Genomic DNA, 24,580 nt, shown 5'->3' with positions numbered 1-24,580 from the left:
GTTGGTATGTTGGCCCATTCCTCCATGCAGATCTCCTCTAGAGCAGTGATGTTTTTGGCTTTTCGCTTGGCAATACTGACTTTCAACTCCCTCCAAAGGTTTTCTATAGGGTTGAGATCTGGAGACTGGCTAGGCCACTCCAGGACCTTGAAATGCTTCTTACGAAGCCACTCCTTCGTTGCCCTGGCGGTGTGCTTTGGATCATTGTCATGTTGAAAGACCCAGCCACGTTTCATCTTCAATGCCCTTGCTGATGGAAGGAGGTTTGCACTCAAAATTTCACGATACATGGCCCCATTCATTCTTTCATGTACCCGGATCAGTCGTCCTGGCCCCTTTGCAGAGAAACAGCCCCAAAGCATGATGTTTCCACCACCATGCTTTAAGGTAGGTATGGTGTTTGATGGATGCAACTCAGTATTCTTTTTCCTCCAAACACGACAAGTTGTGTTTCTACCAAACAGTTCCAGTTTGGTTTCATCAGACCATAGGACATTCTCCCAAAACTCCTCTGGATCATCCAAATGCTCTCTAGCAAACTTCAGACGGGCCCGGTCATGTACTGGCTTAAGCAGTGGGAAACGTCTGGCACTGCAGGATCTGAGTCCATGGTGGCGTAGTGTGTTACTTATGGTAGGCCTTGTTACATTGGTCCCAGCTCTCTGCAGTTCATTCACTAGGTCCCCCCGCGTGGTTCTGGGATTTTTGCTCACCGTTCTTGTGATCATTCTGACCCCACGGGGTGGGATTTTGCGTGGAGCCCCAGATCGAGGGAGATTATCAGTGGTCTTGCATGTCTTCCATTTTCTAATTATTGCTCCACACTGTTGATTTCTTCACTACAAGCTGGTTGGCTATTGCAGATTCAGTCTTCCCAGCCTGGTGCAGGGCTACAATTTTGTTTCTGGTGTCCTTTGACAGCTCTTTGGTCTTCACCATAGTGGAGTTTGGAGTCAGACTGTTTGAGGGTGTGCACAGGTGTCTTTTTATACTGATAACAAGTTTAAACAGGTGCCATTACTACAGGTAATGAGTGGAGGAAAGAGGAGACTCTTAAAGAAGAAGTTACAGGTCTGTGAGAGCCAGAAATCTTGATTGTTTGTTTCTGACCAAATACTTATTTTCCACCATAATATGCAAAAAAAATGATAAAAAAACAGACAATGTGATTTTCTGGATTTTTTTTTCTCAGTTTGTCTCCCATAGTTGAGGTCTACCTATGATGTAAATTACAGACGCCTCTCATCTTTTTAAGTGGTGGAACTTGGACTATTGCTGACTGACTAAATACTTTTTTGCTCCACTGTATATACTATATACAGGAGATGACATACAGGTGTATACTATATATAAGGGAGATGACAAACATGTATATACTGAGGTGAAAATGAGAGGTGTGAGGTGAAAATGAAAAGGTGTGAGTGCAAAATGAGAGGAGTGAGGGAAAATAGTGTAGTGATCGGAAAATGACAGATGTGAGGTCGAAATGACAAGTGTTAGGCAGGAATGAGAGGAGTGAGGGAGAAAATGAGAGGTGTGAGGGAGAAAATGAGAGATGTGAGGGGGAAAATTAAAGATGTGATTGGGAAAATGAGAGGCGTGATGGGAAAATAAGACAAGTGACGTGCTATAACTAACCACAGATATTTACTATGCCCAGGCAACGCCGGGCTCTTCAGCTAGTATATATATATATACAGCCCAGGCAAAATTGAGAGACCACTGTGTGGCACCCCTAGGGGTATTTGCCACAAAAATAGTTACTGACAGTAAGTACAAATACTAAAATAGCAAGACTGCACTACCACCTCCGGCCAGAAGGGGGAGCTCCAGAGACTCCCCTTGATCCATTCTGGTCTGAGAGAAGAAATGGCAGTTGGGCTAAGGAGCTGATAGTGAGAGGTCATACAGTTGAATCTCTAACAGCCCTGTGACTGTTACCAGGCCTAAATCACCGGCCTGAGGAGAAGAGGGATAGAGAAAAAGGACATTGTGAGAACCGGGTAGCATTAATCACTACCCAGAACAGGCGCAAAGACGGATACCGGATCCGTGGCTGTATTCATTATATATAATACAGCAACCGGAAAAACGTGAGGTGATATCAGCTTCACTAGGGTCGGATGCAGCCAAAGACACAGAGTTCAGCGGTACTCCCAGAGGGGGTAAACCGATAAAAGGACTCGGGTTGCCCGTCGAACCAGGACCCGGAGGGGACAGATTGGGCCGGCAGCCAGTTCACCTACAGCAGCAGGGCCACACAGAAATTGCGCACAATAAGAGGCGAAGACCCCGGCAGGGTCAAAGTAACTCAGAGTTCCCATACAGACTCCGGTGACAGGACTGGTTGTAAATCCTTTTATGTTAAAGTAAACTGGTTAAATGTTTCAGTGCCTCAGTCTTTCATTTGGACAATAGCCATCTATCCAGGATCGAGATCGTCACCGCTGGGAGAACCTGCTGCTGATCAAGTAAGTGCCTGTCCCCTCATGATACCCCTTACACTGTGCATTGCCTGAGGCCACAGCACCGGGTCAAGCCACCCGTGACATCCCCCTCAAGAGACAGACTCCATTGGTCCGGTGCTGGGTATCCTGGTCTCCTGGGCGTCACAATTGGCGTCACGAACAGGATCTAGCCAGCCCGTATACCGGGTATTGTGTGCCATGATTGGAGCCCAAAACTGTGAAAACTGGGATGAAAAATCTTGAAAATTGACTTTATTAAAGAAAAATCCATTCCCCATTGAAAACTATTGAAAGTGACTTTTCCCCATTGGTTATAATGGAGTAAAGATGGCCGCCATACCCTGAGGTAATCACCTCATAACCGTTAGGCACGAGACTGTTAATTGAGCTACGCCATCACCTGAGCCCCAGTCTAACTGAAAAACTTCAGAATCCGCCATTACAGAGCGCGGTGGGTGGGAGCAGCAGGGGGCGTGTCATTGTGGGCGGCACCAAGCTGAGCGCTCTGACATCAGAGCAAGGGGAAAATCGATCCTGCTGCACAGCGGAACGAATCTACACTATCCCGACGGAAGCGGAGGACCGGAAGGGTCCGGATTAACTAAGGGGGCACAGTATGTCGCAGCACGGAGACGCCGCAGCACTCGGCAACGCTAATGCAGCTGAAAGACAGAGTGTCAATAGAGAGTTCGGCAGCGCAGCGGTGCAAGGAGTGGCGCCCATCATGCCGGTGCTGATGCCATATACCCCGGGTGGCCCATGGCTTCCAATGTACGAAGGTGAGCCTAATACCCTTGACGATTTCAGAGAAAAGATGCTGGCCCATTTTGACATGTTCCCTGTGGGTGAAGTTCAGCGTGTTAGTCTCCTGATGATGCAGTTAAGTGGCCATGCTAAGCGAGAAGTCACAGCATGGGCAGCTGATCTAAAAGGCACTGTTGAACGCATATTTGCTGGATTAAAAGCTACATTTGAAACCACGGCCAGCAGCAAAGCTAAAATACGATTCTTTAGTTGCAAACAAAAAGCTAATGAGGGCGTGAGAGACTTTGCCTTAAACCTGCAGGAAGCCCTTAAATCACTTACACTGGCTGAACCCATTTTTAACACCGGAGCGGATAAACTGCTAAGAGATCAATTTATTGAGGGACTCTACACCCCTTCTCACCGGGGGCATGTGAGCATGCTTGTTTTTAAGAACCCTGAATTGACATTTGCCCAATTAAAGGAGAGCGCTATACGTCTCCAGCTGGCAGAGGCACCTCGGGATCAGGATCCTGCGCAACCCATGGCAGAGGCACCTCAACAACAGGGAGTGCCAGTGACATCAGCTATGTCTGGGGCCATTGCTAAGCCCCTGGGGCCCAGTACTAATGAGGCTCTTCAACAAAAGCTTGACTCTTTAGCTGATGTTGTTGCTTCAATGGCTAAAACCATGCAGGAGATGAGAGGACACAAGATGGAGTTGGCAAACTGTAGAGAGGATGTTCCATGGATGAGACCCCGGAGATACCCGACATGGAGAGGACGACCCCGCGACCGCTACCAACCGGATGGACAGCCCATTTGCCGCCGTTGCCAGCAGCCGGGCCACTTTGCACGAGATTGTGATTTAAACGGGAATCCCCTGGGAATGCGGGCCGCTTCGCAGGAATGAACTTTCAAGGCCCAACACCCTGGCACGACAGGTACATCGGAGGACGACCCATTATCCCTATCGTGCTGGACGGAATTCCCCTCAACGCTTTGCTGGACACAGGTTCCCAGATTTCATCTATACCGTATATCCTTTATAAGAGGTACTGGGCTGATGCAGATATTGATAAAGGGCCCTCTGATGTTGAACTAGATATATGGGCCAGTAATGGTAAGTTGGTACCGAAACTAGGATTCAGGGAGATGACCATAAAGATTGGTAAAGTAGAACTGAAGAAACAGGGTATAATTGTTGTTGATGTTGACCGGCGGAACTGTGAACCAACTGTATTGATAGGAATGAATGTGTTAGAGAACTGCTTTTCCGAAGTCATTTCTGTCTTACAGCAAATTGCTGAAACTGCCCAATCCTGCCAGCAGAGAGTTCTCCGGAGGGAAATAAAAGTATTGATGTTAAGGCAACAGGTAGAAGTTGCAGGTGGAGAAATCGGCAGTGTGAGGGTAAGTGATCCAACGTCTATTGTAATCCCACCAAAAACAGAAATGCTGGTATGGTGTAGAGCAGCCATTGGTACTAAGGGACGAGATTATCAAGCCTTAATAGAACCAGTGTACACCGACAGCAGGCCCACTATACTCACAGCACGAGGGATAGTCGAGGTACACCGGGGACGAGTGCCGGTACGACTTTTGAACTGTGGAGAGGAAGAGGTCACTTTGCCAAGGTATGCTACAATGGCAAAGCTATATACTGTTGACAACAATGCCATCACAACCATTGAGCCCTTAGAACCAACCTGTCAGGTGGAAGGCAATGGCTCAGATGGAGAAATGGAGGATTGGTGCCAACAGCTACACGTGGGCATAAATTCAACACCTACCCATCAAAAACAAGGGGTGTATAGGCTAGTGACGGAATATGAACAAGTCTTCAGTAAACACCCATTGGACTTCGGACGGATAGAAGGGGTAGAACACACAATCCCCACAGGTGACCATCCCCCAATAAAAGAAAGATATAGACCCATACCGCCCGCTCACTATCAATGTGCAAAAGATATGCTGAGGGAAATGAAACAGGCCGGGGTAATAAGAGACAGCTGTAACCCCTGGGCGGCCCCTCTAGTGATTGTCAAAAAAAAGGACGGAACCATGAGAATGTGCGTAGACTACCGGAAGATTAATAACATCACCCAAAAAGACGCCTACCCCTTGCCTAGGATAGAAGAGTCCTTAACTGCTTTGAAATCTGCTAATTATTTTTCCACCTTAGACTTAACAAGCGGGTATTGGCAAGTCTCTGTGGCTGAGAGAGATAAGGAAAAGACGGCATTCACCACACCAATGGGTCTATGTGAATTTAATCGCATGCCGTTCGGACTCTGCAACGCATCCGGTACCTTCCAGCGGCTGATGGAATGCTGCCTCGGACACAAGAACTTCGAGACCGTCCTCCTGTACCTAGATGATGTGATCGTCTACTCAAAGACTTACGAACAACACTTAATAGACCTGGCAGAAGTGTTCGAAGCCTTATCCAGGTATGGCATGAAAGTCAAGCCATCCAAATGTCACCTTCTCAAGCCAAAGGTACAGTACCTGGGACACATCGTGAGTTCGGAGGGAGTAGCACCAGATCCCGAGAAAATAAGCGCCATAAGGGATTGGCCAAGACCTACCAGCGCAAAAGAAGTGAGACAATTCCTGGGATTGGTGGGTTACTATCGCAGATTTATAAAAGGATTTACCAAGTTGGCAGCACCCTTGCAAGACACCTTGGTAGGGCAGACGAAGAAACCTTCAAACCGAAACCCTCCTTTTCAGTGGAACGACGAAAGGGAAGACTCCTTTGAACAACTAAAGAAGGCACTAACCGGAGAAGAGGTTCTGGCATACCCAGATTACCATAAACCTTTCATCCTCTACACCGATGCCAGTAATGTGGGACTAGGAGCGGTGCTGTCACAAAAGCAAGAAGGTCGGGAGAAAGTCATCGCCTTTGCAAGTAGAAAGCTCCGGCCTACTGAAAGAAATTCAGAAAATTACAGCTCCTTCAAATTGGAACTATTGGCAGTAGTTTGGGCTGTGACGGAGCGTTTCAAACACTATCTGGCCGCTGCAGAATTTATTGTCTATACTGACAACAATCCGTTGACCCACCTGGACACAGCCAAATTAGGTGCGTTAGAACAGCGATGGATAGCCCGGTTATCTAATTACAACTTCATAATCAAGTATCGAGCAGGTCGCAAGAATGGAAATGCCGATGCCCTATCCCGGATGCCACACTTGAGAGATGTAGAAGAGGAAACGGGGGAGCTTGAAGAAATTGAACTACCAGCCTTCCATCGTCCCAAGGCAAAACATCATCAGTCAAGTACCTATCAGAAACAACAAGAGGTGAATTTTAATCCGTTAGCACACCATAGATGGGCTGACACCCAAGACAGCAATCCGGCTGTGAAGTTGGTGAAGGAACTGTTGACTGAGCAAAGTGCATATCCCTATGAGGATGCCCCAGAAGAGACGCATCAACTCTGGAAAGAGAGAGGCAAAATGTTCCTGTATCAAGGGAAGCTCTGTAGAAGATACACCAATCCGAAAACACATGAATTGGTTTGGCAGATTATTGTGCCTAAACAAGATGTGAAGATGGTCCTCGAAGCTTACCATAATGGTGCTGGTCACTTCGGTTGGAAAAAGTTAGAAGTACTTCTAAGAGAAAGATTTTATTGGGTCGGGATGAGAAAATCAATCGAACAGTGGTGCAGAAATTGTGGCCCATGCAACCTCAGAAGAAACGATCAAAAGAACCAAAGAGCACCACTGCAGCCCATAATCACCAAACAACCACTTGAACTTGTAGCCATGGACCACGTGAAGTTGACACCAAGCCGGTCCGGCTATGTCTATGCCTTGACAATCGTGGACCATTATTCATGTTTCTTGGTAGTAGTACCCGTAAAAGATCTGACAGCAAAAACAGCAGCCAAAGCGTTCCAAACGTACTTTTGTAGACCCCATGGATATCCGGAACAGGTTCTCACCGACCAAGGTACAGCCTTTGAATCAGAGATCTTCAGAGAATTCTGTAATATGTATGGTTGCAAAAAGATCCGGACGACGGCCTATCATCCACAAACAAACGGCTTATGCGAGAAGATGAACCATATTGTAATAGACCTACTAAAGACTTTACCTGAGACAGAAAGGAATCAATGGCCAGAGAAATTGCCTGACTTGGTGGATCTGTATAATCATGTCCCGGTGAGCTCCACCAACTGCACCCCAGCTTACCTTATGCGTGCAAGACCCGGCCAATTACCAATCGATCTAGAAATGGGAATTCTGAAACCAGACGCAGAAGTTCAAGACTCCAATTGGGATATCATACGGCAAAAGCAGTATCGCCAAGTGCAAGAGAGTGTGGAAAGAAGCCTTCAGCAAACTAGAGAAAGACAAGAGCGAACTTTCAACCAGAATGCTCTAGCGACCCCATTAAGACCGGGTGACCAAGTGCTCAAGAGAAATCGTCGAACCAATAAACTGGACAATCAGTGGGAAGCCGTACCCTACACAGTTTTACCAACAAGAGTGGATAATCCTAAAATGTGTCTCATTAGCAAAAACGGAGGCTTAACATCTGTACTAGTGTCAAGAGACAATCTTAAATTATGTCCGGAAGCATTGAAAGAGCCAGACGTTGTCCAGCCAGAACCAGAAGTTATTCAACCCATACAGGTTCAACCAGTAAATGAAAAAGAAGAGGAAGTGTATCACACCTGTATAGGAGACTTTCCCAAAACCCTACTACCATACCATGGTGCAGTAGTGGTTCCCATGGTGGCCTTTTACCCAACACCGAACCCAATACCAGAAGTCCCAAGACAGGAAGAGGCTGACCCCGTACTACAGGAGGTTCCAGGCCAGGAAGAACAGATTTCTGGTCAGAGTAATCCCATTCACGGTGGACTTGCCAACTCCATAGTCGTGGAATTATCTTTAGCAGAGCGGGCAGATACTACATCCGCAGTAGACAGTAGTACACCACATGAAGAGACAAAGCTATTACGTAGATCACAGCGTAGTACCCAGGGTCAATTACCGGCCAGGTATGCAGATTACCAACTATAAAGCTCATAATGTGAATTGTATATATGTTATGCCGTATATAGTTAAACAGAAAATGTAGTATAGTCATTGCTATCAGTCTGCAACGTTTAAGCCCAGTGCCTACAGAGACTTGTCTGTATGAACTTATTGCATATTCTTGAACTTTTTATCAGCCCGGAGGCACTAAATCAAAGCTCCGGAAAGACTGCTTTTTGAACTTTGCTTTTTGCTCTTTTTGAACTTTCTTTAGACTTTATATTGATAACTCCGTTGGAAAAATGGAACTAAATTCCTGGACACTAAGTACAGTGCCGTTCCTAATACCTTCAAGGATAGAACTGTATTAATGGACGCTATTTGAAGTGACTTTTTACAGAACTCTATTTTTGTTTCCTTGAGTGGTTTTTGTAACTTTTCATTTTTAAAACTCTGTACATATTAATTGTTATTTCAAAATGTTATTGTCCCACAGTCCCGGAGTACTGTTCTTAACTAAGGGGGAATGTGGCACCCCTAGGGGTATTTGCCACAAAAATAGTTACTGACAGTAAGTACAAATACTAAAATAGCAAGACTGCACTACCACCTCCGGCCAGAAGGGGGAGCTCCAGAGACTCCCCTTGATCCATTCTGGTCTGAGAGAAGAAATGGCAGTTGGGCTAAGGAGCTGATAGTGAGAGGTCATACAGTTGAATCTCTAACAGCCCTGTGACTGTTACCAGGCCTAAATCACCGGCCTGAGGAGAAGAGGGATAGAGAAAAAGGACATTGTGAGAACCGGGTAGCATTAATCACTACCCAGAACAGGCGCAAAGACGGATACCGGATCCGTGGCTGTATTCATTATATATAATACAGCAACCGGAAAAACGTGAGGTGATATCAGCTTCACTAGGGTCGGATGCAGCAACAGACACAGAGTTCAGCGGTACTCCCAGAGGGGGTAAACCGATAAAAGGACTCGGGTTGCCCGTCGAACCAGGACCCGGAGGGGACAGATTGGGCCGGCAGCCAGTTCACATACAGCAGCAGGGCCACACAGAAATTGCGCACAATAAGAGGCGAAGACCCCGGCAGGGTCAAAGTAACTCAGAGTTCCCATACAGACTCCGGTGACAGGACTGGTTGTAAATCCTTTTATGTTAAAGTAAACTGGTTAAACGTTTCAGTGCCTCAGTCTTTCATTTGGACAATAGCCATCTATCCAGGATCGAGATCGTCACCGCTGGGAGAACCTGCTGCTGATCAAGTAAGTGCCTGTCCCCTCATGATACCCCTTACACTGTGCATTGCCTGAGGCCACAGCAAGCCACAGTCAAGCCACCCGTGACATCCCCCTCAAGAGACAGACTCCATTGGTCCGGTGCTGGGTATCCCGGTCTCCTGGGCGTCACAACTGCACAGCTTTATAAAAATCAGCTTCTCTACATGTCTGACAGTTATTTCATTCCAGTGTCAGGTGAATTCCAACCAGAGTACACCTCATTCTACTTAACCCCTTTACCCCCAAGGGTGGTTTGCACGTTAATGACCGGGCCAATTTTTATAATTCTGACCACTGTCCTTTTATGAGGTTATAACTCTGGAACGCTTCAACGGATCCCAGTGATTCTGAGATTCTTTTCTTGTAACATATTGTACTTCATGATAGTGGTAAAATTTCTTCGATATAACTTGTGTTTATTTGTGAAAAAAATGGAAATTTGGCGAAAATTTTGAAAATTTCGCAATTTTCCAACTTTGAATTTTTATTCTGTTAAACCAGAGAGTTAAGTGACACAATATAGTTAATAAATAACATTACCCACATGTCTACTTTACATCAGCACAATTTTGGAAACAAAATTTTTTTTTTCTAGGAAGTTACAAGGGTTAAAATTTGACCAGCAATTTCTCATTTTTACAACAAAATTTACAAAACCATTTTTTTTAGGGACCACCTCACATTTGAAGTCATTTTGAGGGGTCTATATGGCAGAAAATACCCAAAAGTGACACCATTCTAAAAACTGCACCCCTCAAGCTGCTCAAAACCACATTCAAGAAGTTTATTAACCCTTCAGGTGTTTCACAGCAGCAGAAGCAACATGGAAGGAAAAAATTAACATTTTACTTTTTAGTCACAAAAATGTTCTTTCAGCAATAATTTTTTTAATTTCCCAAGGGTAAAAAGAGAAAATGGACCTCAAGAGTTGTTGTCCAATTTCTCCTGAATACGCTGATACCCCACATGTGAGGGGGAACCACTTTTTGGGCGCATGGCAGGGCTTAGAAGGAAAGGAGTGCCGTTTGACATTTTCAAGCTAAAATTGGCTGGAATTGAGATCGGACGCCATGTCGTGTTTGGAGAGCCCCTGATGTGCCTAAACAGTGGAAACCCCCCACAAGTGACCCCATTTTGGAAACTAGACCCCCTAAGGAACTTATCTAGTTGTGTCGTGAGCACTTTTATCCCCCAAGTGCTTCACGAAAGTTTATAACGCCCGGGCGTGAAAATAAAAAATCCTATTTTTTCCACAAACATGATGGTTTAGTCCCCAATTTTTTATTTTCTCAAAGGAAAAAGGAGAAATTGGACCCCAAAAGTTGTTGTCCAATTTGTCCTGAGTACGCTGATACCCCATATGTGGGGGGGAACCACTGTTTGGGCGCATGGCAGGGCTCAGAAGGAAAGGAGCGCCGCTTGACATTTTCAAGCTAAAATTGGCTGGAATTGAGATCGGACGCCATTTGGCGTTTGGACAGCCCCTGATGTGCCTAAACAGTGGAAACCCCCCACAAGTGACCCCATTTTGGAAACTAGACCCCCTAAGGAACTTATCTAGTTGTGTCGTGAGCACTTTTATCCCCCAAGTGCTTCACGAAAGTTTATAACGCCCGGGCGTGAAAATAAAAAATCCTATTTTTTCCACAAACATGATGGTTTAGTCCCCAATTTTTTATTTTCTCAAAGGTAAAAGGAGAAATTGGACCCCAAAAGTTGTTGTCCAATTTGTCCTGAGTACGCTGATACCCCATATGTGGGGGGGAACCACTGTTTGGGCGCATGGCAGGGCTCAGAAGGAAAGGAGCGCCGCTTGATATTTTCAAGCTAAAATTGGCTGGAATTGAGATCGGACGCCATGTCGCATTTGGACAGCCCTTGATGTGCCTAAACAGTGGAAACCCCCCACAAGTGACCCCATTTTGGAAACTAGACCCCCTAAGGAACTTATCTAGTTGTGTCGTGAGCACTTTTATCCCCCAAGTGCTTCACGAAAGTTTATAACGCCCGGGCGTGAAAATAAAAAATCCTATTTTTTCCACAAACATGATGGTTTAGTCCCCAATTTTTTATTTTCTCAAAGGTAAAAGGAGAAATTGGACCCCAAAAGTTGTTGTCCAATTTGTCCTGAGTACGCTGATACCCCATATGTGGGGGGGAACCACTGTTTGGGCGCATGGCAGGGCTCAGAAGGAAAGGAGCACCGTTTGACATTTTCAAGCTAAAATTGTCTGGAATTGAGATCGCACGCCATGTCGCGTTTGGACAGCCCCTGATGTGCCTAAACAGTGGAAACCCCCCACAAGTGACCCCATTTTGGAAACTAGACCCCCTAAGGAACTTATCTAGGTGTGTAGTGAGCACTTTTATCCCCCAAGTGCTTCACGAAAGTTTATAACGCCCGGGCGTGAAAATAAAAAATCCTATTTTTTCCACAAACATGATGGTTTAGTCCCCAATTTTTTATTTTCTCAAAGGTAAAAGGAGAAATTGGACCCCAAAAGTTGTTGTCCAATTTGTCCTGAGTACGCTGATACCCCATATGTGGGGGGGAACCACTGTTTGGGCGCATGGCAGGGCTCAGAAGGAAAGGAGCGCCGCTTGATATTTTCAAGCTAAAATTGGCTGGAATTGAGATCGGACGCCATGTCGCATTTGGACAGCCCTTGATGTGCCTAAACAGTGGAAACCCCCCACAAGTGACCCCATTTTGGAAACTAGACCCCCTAAGGAACTTATCTAGTTGTGTCGTGAGCACTTTTATCCCCCAAGTGCTTCACGAAAGTTTATAACGCCCGGGCGTGAAAATAAAAAATCCTATTTTTTCCACAAACATGATGGTTTAGTCCCCAATTTTTTATTTTCTCAAAGGTAAAAGGAGAAATTGGACCCCAAAAGTTGTTGTCCAATTTGTCCTGAGTACGCTGATACCCCATATGTGGGGGGGGAACCACTGTTTGGGCGCATGGCAGGGCTCAGAAGGAAAGGAGCGCCGCTTGACATTTTCAAGCTAAAATTGGCTGGAATTGAGATCGGACGCCATGTCGCGTTTGGACAGCCCCTGATGTGCCTAAACAGTGGAAACCCCCCACAAGTGACCCCATTTTGGAAACTAGACCCCCTAAGGAACTTATCTAGTTGTGTCGTGAGCACTTTTATCCCCCAAGTGCTTCACGAAAGTTTATAACGCCCGGGCGTGAAAATAAAAAATCCTATTTTTTCCACAAACATGATGGTTTAGTCCCCAATTTTTTATTTTCTCAAAGGTAAAAGGAGAAATTGGACCCCAAAAGTTGTTGTCCAATTTGTCCTGAGTACGCTGATACCCCATATGTGGGGGGGAACCACTGTTTGGGCGCATGGCAGGGCTCAGAAGGAAAGGAGCACCGTTTGACATTTTCAAGCTAAAATTGTCTGGAATTGAGATCGCACGCCATGTCGCGTTTGGACAGCCCCTGATGTGCCTAAACAGTGGAAACCCCCCACAAGTGACCCCATTTTGGAAACTAGACCCCCTAAGGAACTTATCTAGGTGTGTAGTGAGCACTTTTATCCCCCAAGTGCTTCACGAAAGTTTATAACGCCCGGGCGTGAAAATAAAAAATCCTATTTTTTCCACAAACATGATGGTTTAGTCCCCAATTTTTTATTTTCTCAAAGGTAAAAGGAGAAATTGGACCCCAAAAGTTGTTGTCCAATTTGTCTTGAGTACGCTGATACCCCATATGTGGGGGGGAACCACTGTTTGGGCGCATGGCAGGGCTCAGAAGGAAAGGAGCGCCGTTTGACATTTTCAAGCTAAAATTGGCTGGAATTGAGATCGGACGCCATGTCGCGTTTGGACAGCCCCTGATGTGCCTAAACAGTGGAAACCCCCCACAAGTGACCCCATTTTGGAAACTAGACCCCCTAAGGAACTTATCTAGTTGTGTCGTGAGCACTTTTATCCCCCAAGTGCTTCACGAAAGTTTATAACGCCCGGGCGTGAAAATAAAAAATCCTATTTTTTCCACAAACATGATGGTTTAGTCCCCAATTTTTTATTTTCTCAAAGGTAAAAGGAGAAATTGGACCCCAAAAGTTGTTGTCCAATTTGTCCTGAGTACGCTGATACCCCATATGTGGGGGGGAACCACTGTTTGGGCGCATGGCAGGGCTCAGAAGGAAAGGAGCACCGTTTGACATTTTCAAGCTAAAATTGGCTGGAATTGAGATCGGACGCCATGTCGCGTTTGGACAGCCCCTGATGTGCCTAAACAGTGGAAACCCCCCACAAGTGACCCCATTTTGGAAACTAGACCCCCTAAGGAACTTATCTAGGTGTGTGGTGAGCCCTTTTATCCCCCAAGTGCTTCACTAAAGTCTATGATGCCCGGTGTGAAAATAAAAAATTCTATTTTTTCCCCCACAAAAATGATCTTTCAGCCCCCAATTTTTTATTTTCCCAAGGGTAACAGGAGAAATTGGACCCCAAAAGTTGTTGTTGAATTTGTCCTGAGTACGCTGGTACCCCATATATGGGAGAAAACTACTGTTTGGGCACACTTCGGGGCTCGGAAGGGAAGTAGTGACGTTTTGGAATGCAGACTTTGATGGAATTGTCTGCAGGCATCATGTGCCATTTGGTGAGCCCCTGATGTGCCTAAACAGTAGAAACTCCCCACAAGTGACCCCATTTTGGAAACTTGACCCCCTAAGGAACTTATCTAGGTGTGTCGTGAGAATTTTGAACCTCCAAGTGCTTCACTAAAGTCTATGATGCCCGGTGTGAAAATAAAAAATTTTATTTTTTCCCCCACAAAAATGATCTTTCAGCCCCCAATTTTTTATTTTCCCAAGGGTAACAGGAGAAATTGGACCCCAAAAGTTGTTGTCCAATTTGTTCTGAGTACGCTAGTACCCCATATGTGGGAAAAAACTGTTTGGGCACTTCGGGACTCAGAAGGGAAGCAGTGACGATTTGGAATGCAGACTTTGATGGACTAGTTCTGAGGGCGTCATGTTCCGTTTGCAGAGCCCCTGATGTGCCTAAACAGTAAAAAAAAACCACAAGTGACATCATTTTGGAACCTAGACCCCCAAGATCTTACTTAGATGTGCCCCCTCTTTGGAACTAATCTACTGGTTCCTGTTAAGTAAATTAGTAGTGCATGGAGGTGTGGTACAATTTGAAGCAGTCCTTCATACACAGGCCAGGTTTGTCGGGGCAGGTGTCGAATTGATAGATGGTGTCCTTGCGTACTCCTCTTTTGTAGCACACTCGGCACCTTTTTTGCGGCTTACTTTTTCTATCAGTTGGCGGGACCACCCCCGGAAAATGCTGACCTGGTATGATACGAGCACCCTCAGTTCCGGAAGTACTGGGGCCCGCTCCATCCCTCGTGCCAAATATCAGGGCCTTAACCACTACCTCCTGGAACTGAAGGTACGACGTATCAGTGTGTCGTGCACATCGTGACAGCAGGAAAGCGTTGAGCATTGCCATTTGTACGATGTACACGGACAGCTTTTTGTACCACACCTTGGCCTTCCTCAAAGCACTGTACGGTTGGAGGAGTTGATCGGAGAGATCAACGCCCCCCATGTTTTTGTTGTACCCCAGTACACAGTCCGGTTTGCAGACCTGTGTTGAGGTACCCCGTACACTGCTGAGGGCACTGCCATCACCGTGTATGGTGGTCAAGAGAAGGACATCCCTCTTGTCCTTGTACTTGACCACCAGCAGGTGGTCGCTACATTGGGCTTTGCTCTCACCTTTTCTGAGCATCTGCCCAAGTAGCGTCTTCGGGAGGCCTCTCTGAATTTTGCGGACAGTACCGCAGGCTGCGGTACCTCGCGCAGAGAGGGATTTGTAGAGTGGGATGCTGGTATAAAAGTTATCAGTATAGAGGTGATAACCTTTATCCAGCAGTGGGTGCACCAAATCCCACACAATTTTCCCACTCACTCCCAGGATGGAAGGACACTCAGGCGGTTCAATCCTGCTGTCCTTCCCTTCGTACACTCTAAAGCTGTAGGTGTACCCTGAGGTACTCTCACACAGCTTGTAGAGTTTGATTCCGTACCTGGCCCTTTTGTTTGGCAGGTATTGACGGAATCTGAGCCGCCCCTTAAAATGAACCAAGGACTCATCCACACAGATGTCCCTTTTGGGCACGTACACTTCAGCAAACTTTTTGCTGAAGTGTTCGATGACCGGCCGAACTTTGTACAGACGGTCAAAATTGGGGTCATCTCGTGCGGGACACCGTGCATTATCGTTGTAATGCAAAAACTTATGGATGGCCTCAAAACGCGTCCGAACCATGACCATTCGGAACACTGGAGTGTTATATAAAATATCTACACTCCAATATTGCCGAATATCTGGCTTCTTCACGATCCCCATATGGAGGACCAGGCCCCAAAACTGCATCATTTCAACTGCGTCCACAGGAGACCAGTTAGAAAATGATGAACGGGGGTTTTGCTCCAAAAATTGCCGAGCATACAAATTAGTTTGCTCTACCATGAGGTTAACGAAAGCCTCAGAGAAAAAGACTTTGAAAAAGTCTATTTCTGTGAGGCCGGTGGTGTCAAACTTGATTCCTGATTCTGCCACAAAATCAGGAATCAGTGGCTCGTAATTTTCGGGGGCGAGGTCCATATGGGGTCCGAAGAGGGTCGCGCTGGTTCATTTTCAGGAGTGGGCGCTGCCTAATCTTCTCTCCTGGGGCGTCTGCGTGGCGGTTCCGCAGGACCCAAGGAGGAAGATGAGGAGGAGGAGGAGGAAGAGGATGAAGAATCTGAAGAGTAAAGGAATGTGGGATCCTCTCCCTCGCTATCAGTGTCGGAGGCAAGGAAAGCATATGCCTCCTCCAATGAATAGCGCTGCTGGGACGAACGGGACATTTTTTGTGTGATTATGGTGCTTGGGTGTAATATTTATTGATAACTGTGTACGTGTGGGGGGGGATAGTGTTTGGTGCAAACTATTCTGAAAGGAAAAAGCTAAAGGGAAAAAAAATACCTGTAAAAGGAAAAGTCTAAAACAGCAGGCCCTAGCTCTGATAAGTGAACTGCGTCACTTATCAAAGTTCGGCGGCTGCTGGGTGTGTGAACGGGGATGTGTAAAAAAAAAAAAATGAAATGAAAGGCACGGGTTCAGATGCAGCGGCGGGGTGCGTGGATGGGGATGTGGGAAAAAAAAAAAAGAAATGAAAGGCACGGGTTCAGACGCAGCGGCGGGGTGCGTGGACGGGGATATGGGAAAAAAAAAAAAGAAATGAAAGGCACGGGTTCAGACGCAGCGGCGGGGTGCGTGGACGGGGATGTGGGGAAAAAAAAAAGAAATGAAAGGCACGGGTTCAGACGCAGCGGCGGAGTGCGTGGACGGGGATGTGGGAAAAAAAAAAAGAAATGAAAGGCACGGGTTCAGACGCAGCGGCGGAGTGCGTGGATGGGGATGTGGGAAAAAAAAAAAGAAATGAAAGGCACGGGTTCAGACGCAGCGGCGGGGTGCGTGGACGGGGATGTGGGAAAAAAAAAAAAGAAATGAAAGGCACGGGTTCAGACGCAGCGACGGAGTGCGTGGACGGGGATGTGGGAAAAAAAAAAAAGAAATGAAAGGCACGGGTTCAGACGCAGCGGCGGAGTGCGTGGACGGGGATGTGGGAAAAAAAAAAAGAAATGAAAGGCACGGGTTCAGACGCAGCGGCGGGGTGCGTGGACGGGGATGTGGGAAAAAAAAAAAGAAATGAAAGGCACGGGTTCAGACGCAGCGGCGGGGTGCGTGGATGGGGATGTGGGAAAAAAAAAAAAGAAATGAAAGGCACGGGTTCAGACGCAGCGGCGGGGTGCGTGGACGGGGATGTGGGAAAGAAAAGCGAGCACGAGTGTTGATCGGTGAACTGCGTCACCAATCAACGCTCGGCGGCTGCTATATTTGGGCACGGACGGACGCGGCGCAAAGTGGGGGTGGAAGGGGAAGGGGAAGGGGGGGAGGGGTAAGGGGGGGGTGAAGTAAGATCGGGCCGGGATCGGGGATGAACACTTACGGTTGTAGTCTCTCTTCTTTCTTCTGTCTTCTTTCTTCTGTCTTCTTTCTTTAGCAAGAATTGTGGTGTCACAGGCTACTGTGGCACCACAAGTCTCAGCACAGGAGGGGATCTGTCAGCGTGACCGCTCTTCAGGAATCCTCACCAAGTGTGAGGATTCCTGAAGAGCAGTCAGACAGGTCAGGGACAGGTGAGACAGGTCACAGAGCGGTCACACCGCTGCTGTGACCTGTCATTGGTGGGATCGAATGATCACATCGATCCCACCAATCAGAGGTGGCCCTGGTGACGCCGGTGTCGCTAGGCACCAGCCTATGATCGGAGCTCACAGCTCCGATCATAGGCAGGTCACCAGCAAGTGACCGGCAGGTGACCGGCAGGTCACCGGCAGGTCACCATCAGGGCACAGCGCGGGCACACCGCTGCTGTGCCCTGATTGGCAGAGCTGCAGGAGGTGGTGGGGGAGGTGGCAGGCAGATGAGGCTGGATTTCCAAGCAGGGCACAGCGCGGTAACACCGCCGCTGTGCCCTGCGATTGGCGCGATCGACGGCGATCGATGTGATCGTCGATCGCGCCGATCCGGCGGGACTGTTCCTGATTGGCGCGATCGACGATCACATCGATCGCGCCAATCACAGCTGCAGGATCCGGAGCCTTCCTCAGCTGCCCTGCGGCTCCGGATCAGGCACTTTCAGGCAGGGCACAGCGCGGTAACACCACCGCTATGCCCTGCGATTGGCGCGATCGATGTGATCGTCGATCGCGCCAATCCGGGGGTTTTGGCCGGTGCCTGGGTTGCCAGGCACCGGCCCCAGGATCGAGTACATCGGTACTCGATCCTAGCCTGGAACCTCACTGTTTCAGCCAAGCTGATTGGCTGAAACAATGAGAAAGGCTGTGATTGGCTGTTCAGAATTGAACAGCCAATCACAGCGATCGGGAGGCGGGGGAGGGGACGCCATACCCCAGGATGCCGAGGCCATCTTCCCTGAGGTAAGATGGCGTCGGAATTTTAATGTGATCACCGCGACTTAAGTCGCAGTGTCGCATTAAAGGGCATGACGTACTATCCCGTCCCTGGTCATGGGGGCCCACCCCACCTGGACGGGATAGTACGTCTGATGTCAGAAAGGGGTTAATGAGCTTCTGATTAGGTGATCACCTGAAACAAATCTTATTTAATGAAGGAAAATATAAAAAACACTGTTGTGGTGTTCACAATCGTCTTGCAATAGGACAAATGGATGGCAAAACAAGTGCTAGTAATATCCCAAAAGTAATAGGAATGAAAAAATAACTTTTAACCATGCCAAAGGAGTTGAAAAGAAAAGTCTTGAGTGAGGAAAGGAAGGGCTCAATTCTGGCTTTACTAGCAGAGGGATACAGTGAGCATCATGTTGCCTCCATCCTTAAAATTTCTAAGACGATAGTCCAATACAACAAGGTCAAGCAGCAGACATTGGGGAACAACAAAGCTACAACAAAGCTACAGACCAACAGAGGGTGAAAACTACTCTCCACTGACCGGGATGACTGTCATCTTATTTGAATGTCACTCAGCAACCGCAGGATGACATCAAGTGACCTACAAAAGGAATGGTAAATGGCAGCTGGGGTGAAGTGCACGGCAAGAACAGTTCGTAAAAGGCTCCTAGAGGCAGGACTCAAGTCACGTAAAGCTAGAAAAAAGTATTTCATCAATGAGAAGCAAAGGAGGCCAGGCGGAAGTTTGCCAAAGACCATAAGGATTGGACCATAGAGGACTGCAGTAAGGTAATCTGATCTAATTTTCAGCCTTGCCCAACACCTGGTCATCTAATGGTTAGATGGAGACCTGGAGAGGCGTACAAGGCACAGTGTCTTGCACCCACTGTGAAATTTGGTGGAGGATTGGTGATGATCTGGGGATGCTTCAGCAAGGCTGGAACTGGGCAGGTTAATCTTTGCAAAGGACGTATGAATCAAGACGCATACAGGGTTATCCTGGAAAAACAGTTGATTCCTTCTGCTCAGTCAATGTTCCCCAACTCTGAGGACTATTTTTTCCAGCAGGACAATGTGCCATGCCACACAGTTGGGACATCAATGTGGATGTCTGTCATGGCCAGCCCAATCTCCAGACCTGAACCCCATTGAAAACCTCTGGAATGTAATCAAGAGGAAGATGGATAGTCACAAGCCATCAAACAAAGATGAACTGCTTAAATTTTTGTACCAGGAGTGGCATAAGGTCACCCAAAAGCAGTGTGAAAGAATGGTGGAAAGCATGCCAAGACACATGAAAGCTGTGTTTTAAAATCATGGTTATTCCACAAAATATTGATTTCTGAACTCTTCTGAGTTAAAACATTAGTTTTGTTGTTTCTAAATGATTATGAACTTGTTTTCTTAGCATTATTTGAGGTCTGAAAGCAATGCATTTTTTTGTTATTTTGACCATTTCTCATTTTCTGAAAATATATACAAAATTTAGTGCTTGGAAATTCAAAGACATGTTATCAGTAGTTTGTAGAATAAAAGAATAATTTACATTTTACTCATAAATATACATATGAAGAGGAAAATCAGACAAACTGAAAATTTTGCAGTGGTCTCTTAATTTTTGCCAGAGCTGTATATTGCATATTAGCCCATGTATGCAAATATATACAGTGGGAAAAATAGGTATCTGATACACTGCCAAATTTGTAAGTTTTCCCACCTACAAAGAAAGGAGAGCTCTGTAATTTCTATCACCTGTACATTTCAACTGTGAGAGACAGAATCTAAAATTAAAAAACAGAAAATTACATACATTTTTAAATAAATACATTGCATGTTATTGCATGAAATAAGTATTTGATCATTTACCAACCTGGCTCTCACAGACCTGCTAGTTTTTCTTTAAGTAGTCCTCCTACTCTGCACTCATTACCTGTATTAATTGTAACTGTTTGAACTTGTTACCTGTCTGTCGACACACTCGATCAATCACACTGGAACCTCTCCACTATAGCCAAGACCAAAGAGCTGTATGAGAACACCAGTGACAAAATTGTAGACCTGCACAAGACTCGCATGCGCTACAATAGTCAAGAAGCTTGGTGAGAAGACAACTGTGGGCACAAATATTTGAAAATGGAAGAAACACAAGATGACTGTCAATCTTCCACAGCTTGGGGCTGCATGCAGAATTTCGCCTCGTGGGTTAAGGATGATTATGAGAAAGGTCAGAAATCAGCAGAGAACTACATGGGAGGACCCTATCAATGACCTGAAGAAAACTGTGACCACAGTCTCAAACATTAATGTTAGTAACACAATACTACGTCATGGATTAAAATCCTGCAGGGCCTGTAAGGTCCCCCTGCTCTACTACAGGACTACAGGAAATGTCTGATCTGTCTAATTGCAAACAAAGGTTTCTGTGCCAAATATTGAGATGTACTATAACAAATTGTATTGTGGTGCTGTGTTAGCCAGAAAAATTGACATGAATTCTTTTCTGCCCAATGATGACAAAAGTATTCTAGAAGTGATACCTTTATTGGCTAACCAGAAAATAATGTTTGCAAGCTTTCAGAGAACAGTGGCTCCTTCTTCAGGCTAGATTACAAATATACCAAATATTAAGTTCTGTTTTTCTATTGTATCAGATACTTATTTTATACAATAAAATGCTAATTAATTATGTAAAAATCACACTGTGATTTTCCAGATTTATTTTTTTATTTTTAAGATTCTGCCTCTCACAGTTGATGGTACCTACGATAAAAATTACAGACCTCTCTATTCTTTGTAGGTAGGAAAACTTGCAAAATCAGCAGTGTATCAAATACTTATTTTCCCCACTATACGACTACTTTGGAAATTCCCTTGCCTTGGCAGGTATTATGGTATTAAGGTACCGTCACATTAAGCGACGCTGCAGCGATATAGACAACGAGCCGATCGCTGCAGCGTCGCTGTTTAGGTCGCTAGAAGACGTCAAACACCGGCAACAGCTGAACGATGCAGGAGCGATCCAGTGACGTACTTATCGTTCTCACTGGTTGTTCGCTCCATAGAAAACCATTGCAGGCATCATTGCTTTTGCTGTCAAACATGACGAATCACGCCGACCTGACGACCAAATAAAGTTCCGGACTTCTAGCTGCGACCAGCGATGTCACAGCAGGATCCTGATCGCTGCTGGGTGTCAAACACAACGAGATAGCTATCCAGGACGCTGCAACGTCACGGATCGTTGTCGTTCTCGTTGGAAAGTTGCTCAGTGTGAAGGTACCTTTAGCTGTTCTGAGGAAAATGCTCATTCATCCTACAATAGTGCTAATGGGATACTAAAGCATTACAAAGAGGTCACTAAACTCAATTGTCACCTACAGTATGTAAGGCTGGTTTCACATTTGCGTTTTTTTTTTTTTGCGTTTTTGTGCAAAAAAACGCAAAAAAAGCATGCGTTTCTTCCCTATACTTAACATTAAAAACGCATGCGTTTTTTGCATGCGTTTTGACGCGTTTTGACAACGCATGCGGTTTTTCTCTGCATGCATTGTGTTGCAGAAATGCAACATGTAGTAATTTCTAGCGGCGTTTTTTTGCTGCAACAAAACGCATGCTTTTTTTGCGGCAAAAAAACATATCGATGTCTATGTAAACGCATGCGTTTTTAAGCACATGCGTTTGCATGCATTTTTAAACACATGCGTTTATATAGAAAAACACAAGAATACACACTGATAAGCCACCCCCCAACCCTAACCCTAGGGATCCTAACCCTAACCCTGAGGGTTAGGGTTAGGATCCCTAGGGTTCGGGTTAGGATCCCTAGGGTTAGGGCTAAGGTTAAGGTTAGGGTTTGTGTTAGGGTTAGAGTTAGAGTTTGGGTTAGAGTTTGGGTTAGGGTTTGTGTTAGGGTTAGAGTTTGGGTTAGGGTTAGAGTTTGGGTTTGGGTTAGGGTTAGGATCCCTAGGGTTAGGGTTAGGGCTAGGGTTAGGGTTTGTGTTAGGGTTAGAGTTTGGGTTAGGGTTAGAGTTTGGGTTAGGGTTAGGGTTTGTGTTAGGGTTAGGGTTAGAGTTTGGGTTAGGGTTTGTGTTAGGGTTAGAGTTTGGGTTAGGGTTAGAGTTTGGGTTAGGGTTAGAGTTTGGGTTAGGGTTAGTGTTAGGGTTAGAGTTTGGGTTAGGGTTAGAGTTTGGGTTAGGGTTAGAGTTTGGGTTAGGGTTAGAGTTTGGGTTAGGGTTTGTGTTAGGGTTAGGGTTAGAGTTTGGGTTAGGGTTAGAGTTTGGGTTAGGGTTAGAGTTTGGGTTAGAGTTTGGGTTAGGGTTAGAGTTTGGGTTAGGGTTAGAGTTTGGGTTAGAGTTTGGGTTAGGGTTAGAGTTTGGGTTAGGGTTAGAGTTTGGGTTAGGGTTAGGATCCCTAGGGTTACTAGGGATCCTAACCCTAATCCTAGGTATTTCTGTTTATAGTGGGTTTTCTAGTTGATTTTGATGATTGGCAGCTGTCACACACTTCTCATCATGCGTTTCAAATACTCAAACGCACAAAAAACTCATGTAAACACGTCAAAACACCGCGTTTATGTTAAAACATGCAAAAATGCATGCGCCTAAAAAACGTAGCGTTTAAACACGTTTAAACGTGTTTTTTCACCAAAAGCGTTTGCGTTTAAAACGCTGCGTTTTTAAACGCAAATGTGAAACCAGCCTAATTCACAAATTAAAGTGGTTCTCCAGGGAGCATCCCTCTGTTTTGGCTATTAAATTGAGCTCCTGACCCGGGGAACATCTTTCTTATATGGCAGATTGGATATATAACTAACAAATAAAGTTGGACTCTTTAACACTATAGCATGCAAACATGAAAAATATGAAATTGAAATTGCTTTACTGCTCTAGGAAAAAACAAAGATCAATTGGCATAAATTGGCCAATTCATGTATGCCCAGTAGCCACGACAAGGTGATCCTCTTTGCTGGGAACCTAATGCATTTCCTCTCCTGGGCTTATAGCCTACATTTATATGGGTAGGTAGGATCTTGCTGTGATTAAAACTGTCATAGGCTGATGGGTGGATTCTCAGTCAGAGAGCTTATGTATACAAATATCAAAGACTAAACATCACTTTCAGAAAGCAGGTGTGAACAGGTGCATACTAATAGTATCCATCTCCATATATAGCTAACATTTAATAATATATAAAACTAAAATTTAACTAATTATTTGTTAAAATAAGATTTGTTACCTAAGTTTTGTAAAAAGTATTATACCTCGAGTAAGATGAGTCCCAATGCAATATAGCCCAGGAACAAAAGATTGCCTCTTCCCCAACTGACAATCTTGTCCAAGCAACCATCAATAAAAATACGCTCCTCTGCCTGCCAACTCATGAGGTTCTGCGTCTCATATCCACACATTGTATTAATAACAATCTGGAAAAAAGAAATGTTAACAAGTAGTTACAACTAGAAAATGTGCATGAATGGATTGGGGACTTAAACATATGCAAATAGTGACATTTTATATCCGCTGTTCTACATTCATCATTATGATGGTAATGAAGAATTTTAAAGACAGCACCCTTACCTCTCAACCCGTAAGGTAGTTATCTGGGGCGACAGATTGTGAGGTCGTCCTGGGCCCCACGCTCAGAGCGGCTCATTCGGAGCTACCGCTGGTTTACATTGTAACGATGTGTGCAGCAAGCCAATACAGTTAAACTCTGCGGTGAAGCAGGGAAACATGATACCCCTGCAGTACTGTACCACGATCTGTATACCACAGGTTGATTTAACCCCTTTACCTCCAAGGAGGTTTACACGTTAATGACCAGGCCAATTTTTAAAATTCTGACCACTGTCGATTTATGTGGTAATAAGTCTGGAAAGCTTCATCGGTTTCCACTGATTCTGAGAATTTTTTTAGTGACATATTGTACTTCATGATTGTGGTAACATTTCTTTGCTATAACTTATTATTATTATTTATTATTATAGCGCCATTTATTCCATGGCGCTTTACATGTGAGGAGGGGCATACATAATAAAAACAAGTACAATAATTTTGAA

The 24,580-nt window shown here is 45.5% G+C and overlaps 1 protein-coding gene across 4 annotated transcripts in view; it reads right to left on the bottom strand.

Annotated features, from left to right (window-relative positions):
- The window catches only part of LOC138678876 (tetraspanin-33-like), a 162,349-nt gene that overhangs the window by 5,454 nt on the left and 132,315 nt on the right, over positions 1–24,580 (bottom strand). For all 4 annotated transcript variants that reach the window (XM_069767756.1, XM_069767757.1, XM_069767759.1 and 1 more), the window contains one exon: positions 23,783–23,944. In XM_069767756.1, the coding sequence (XP_069623857.1) occupies positions 23,783–23,944 (162 nt within the window). The remainder of the gene's footprint in view (positions 1–23,782; positions 23,945–24,580) is intronic.

The sequence above is a fragment of the Ranitomeya imitator genome, chromosome 1, assembly GCF_032444005.1.
Source record: "Ranitomeya imitator isolate aRanImi1 chromosome 1, aRanImi1.pri, whole genome shotgun sequence".
Taxonomy (NCBI): Eukaryota; Metazoa; Chordata; class Amphibia; order Anura; family Dendrobatidae; genus Ranitomeya; species Ranitomeya imitator.
This window is presented reverse-complemented; position numbering and strand designations above follow the sequence as displayed.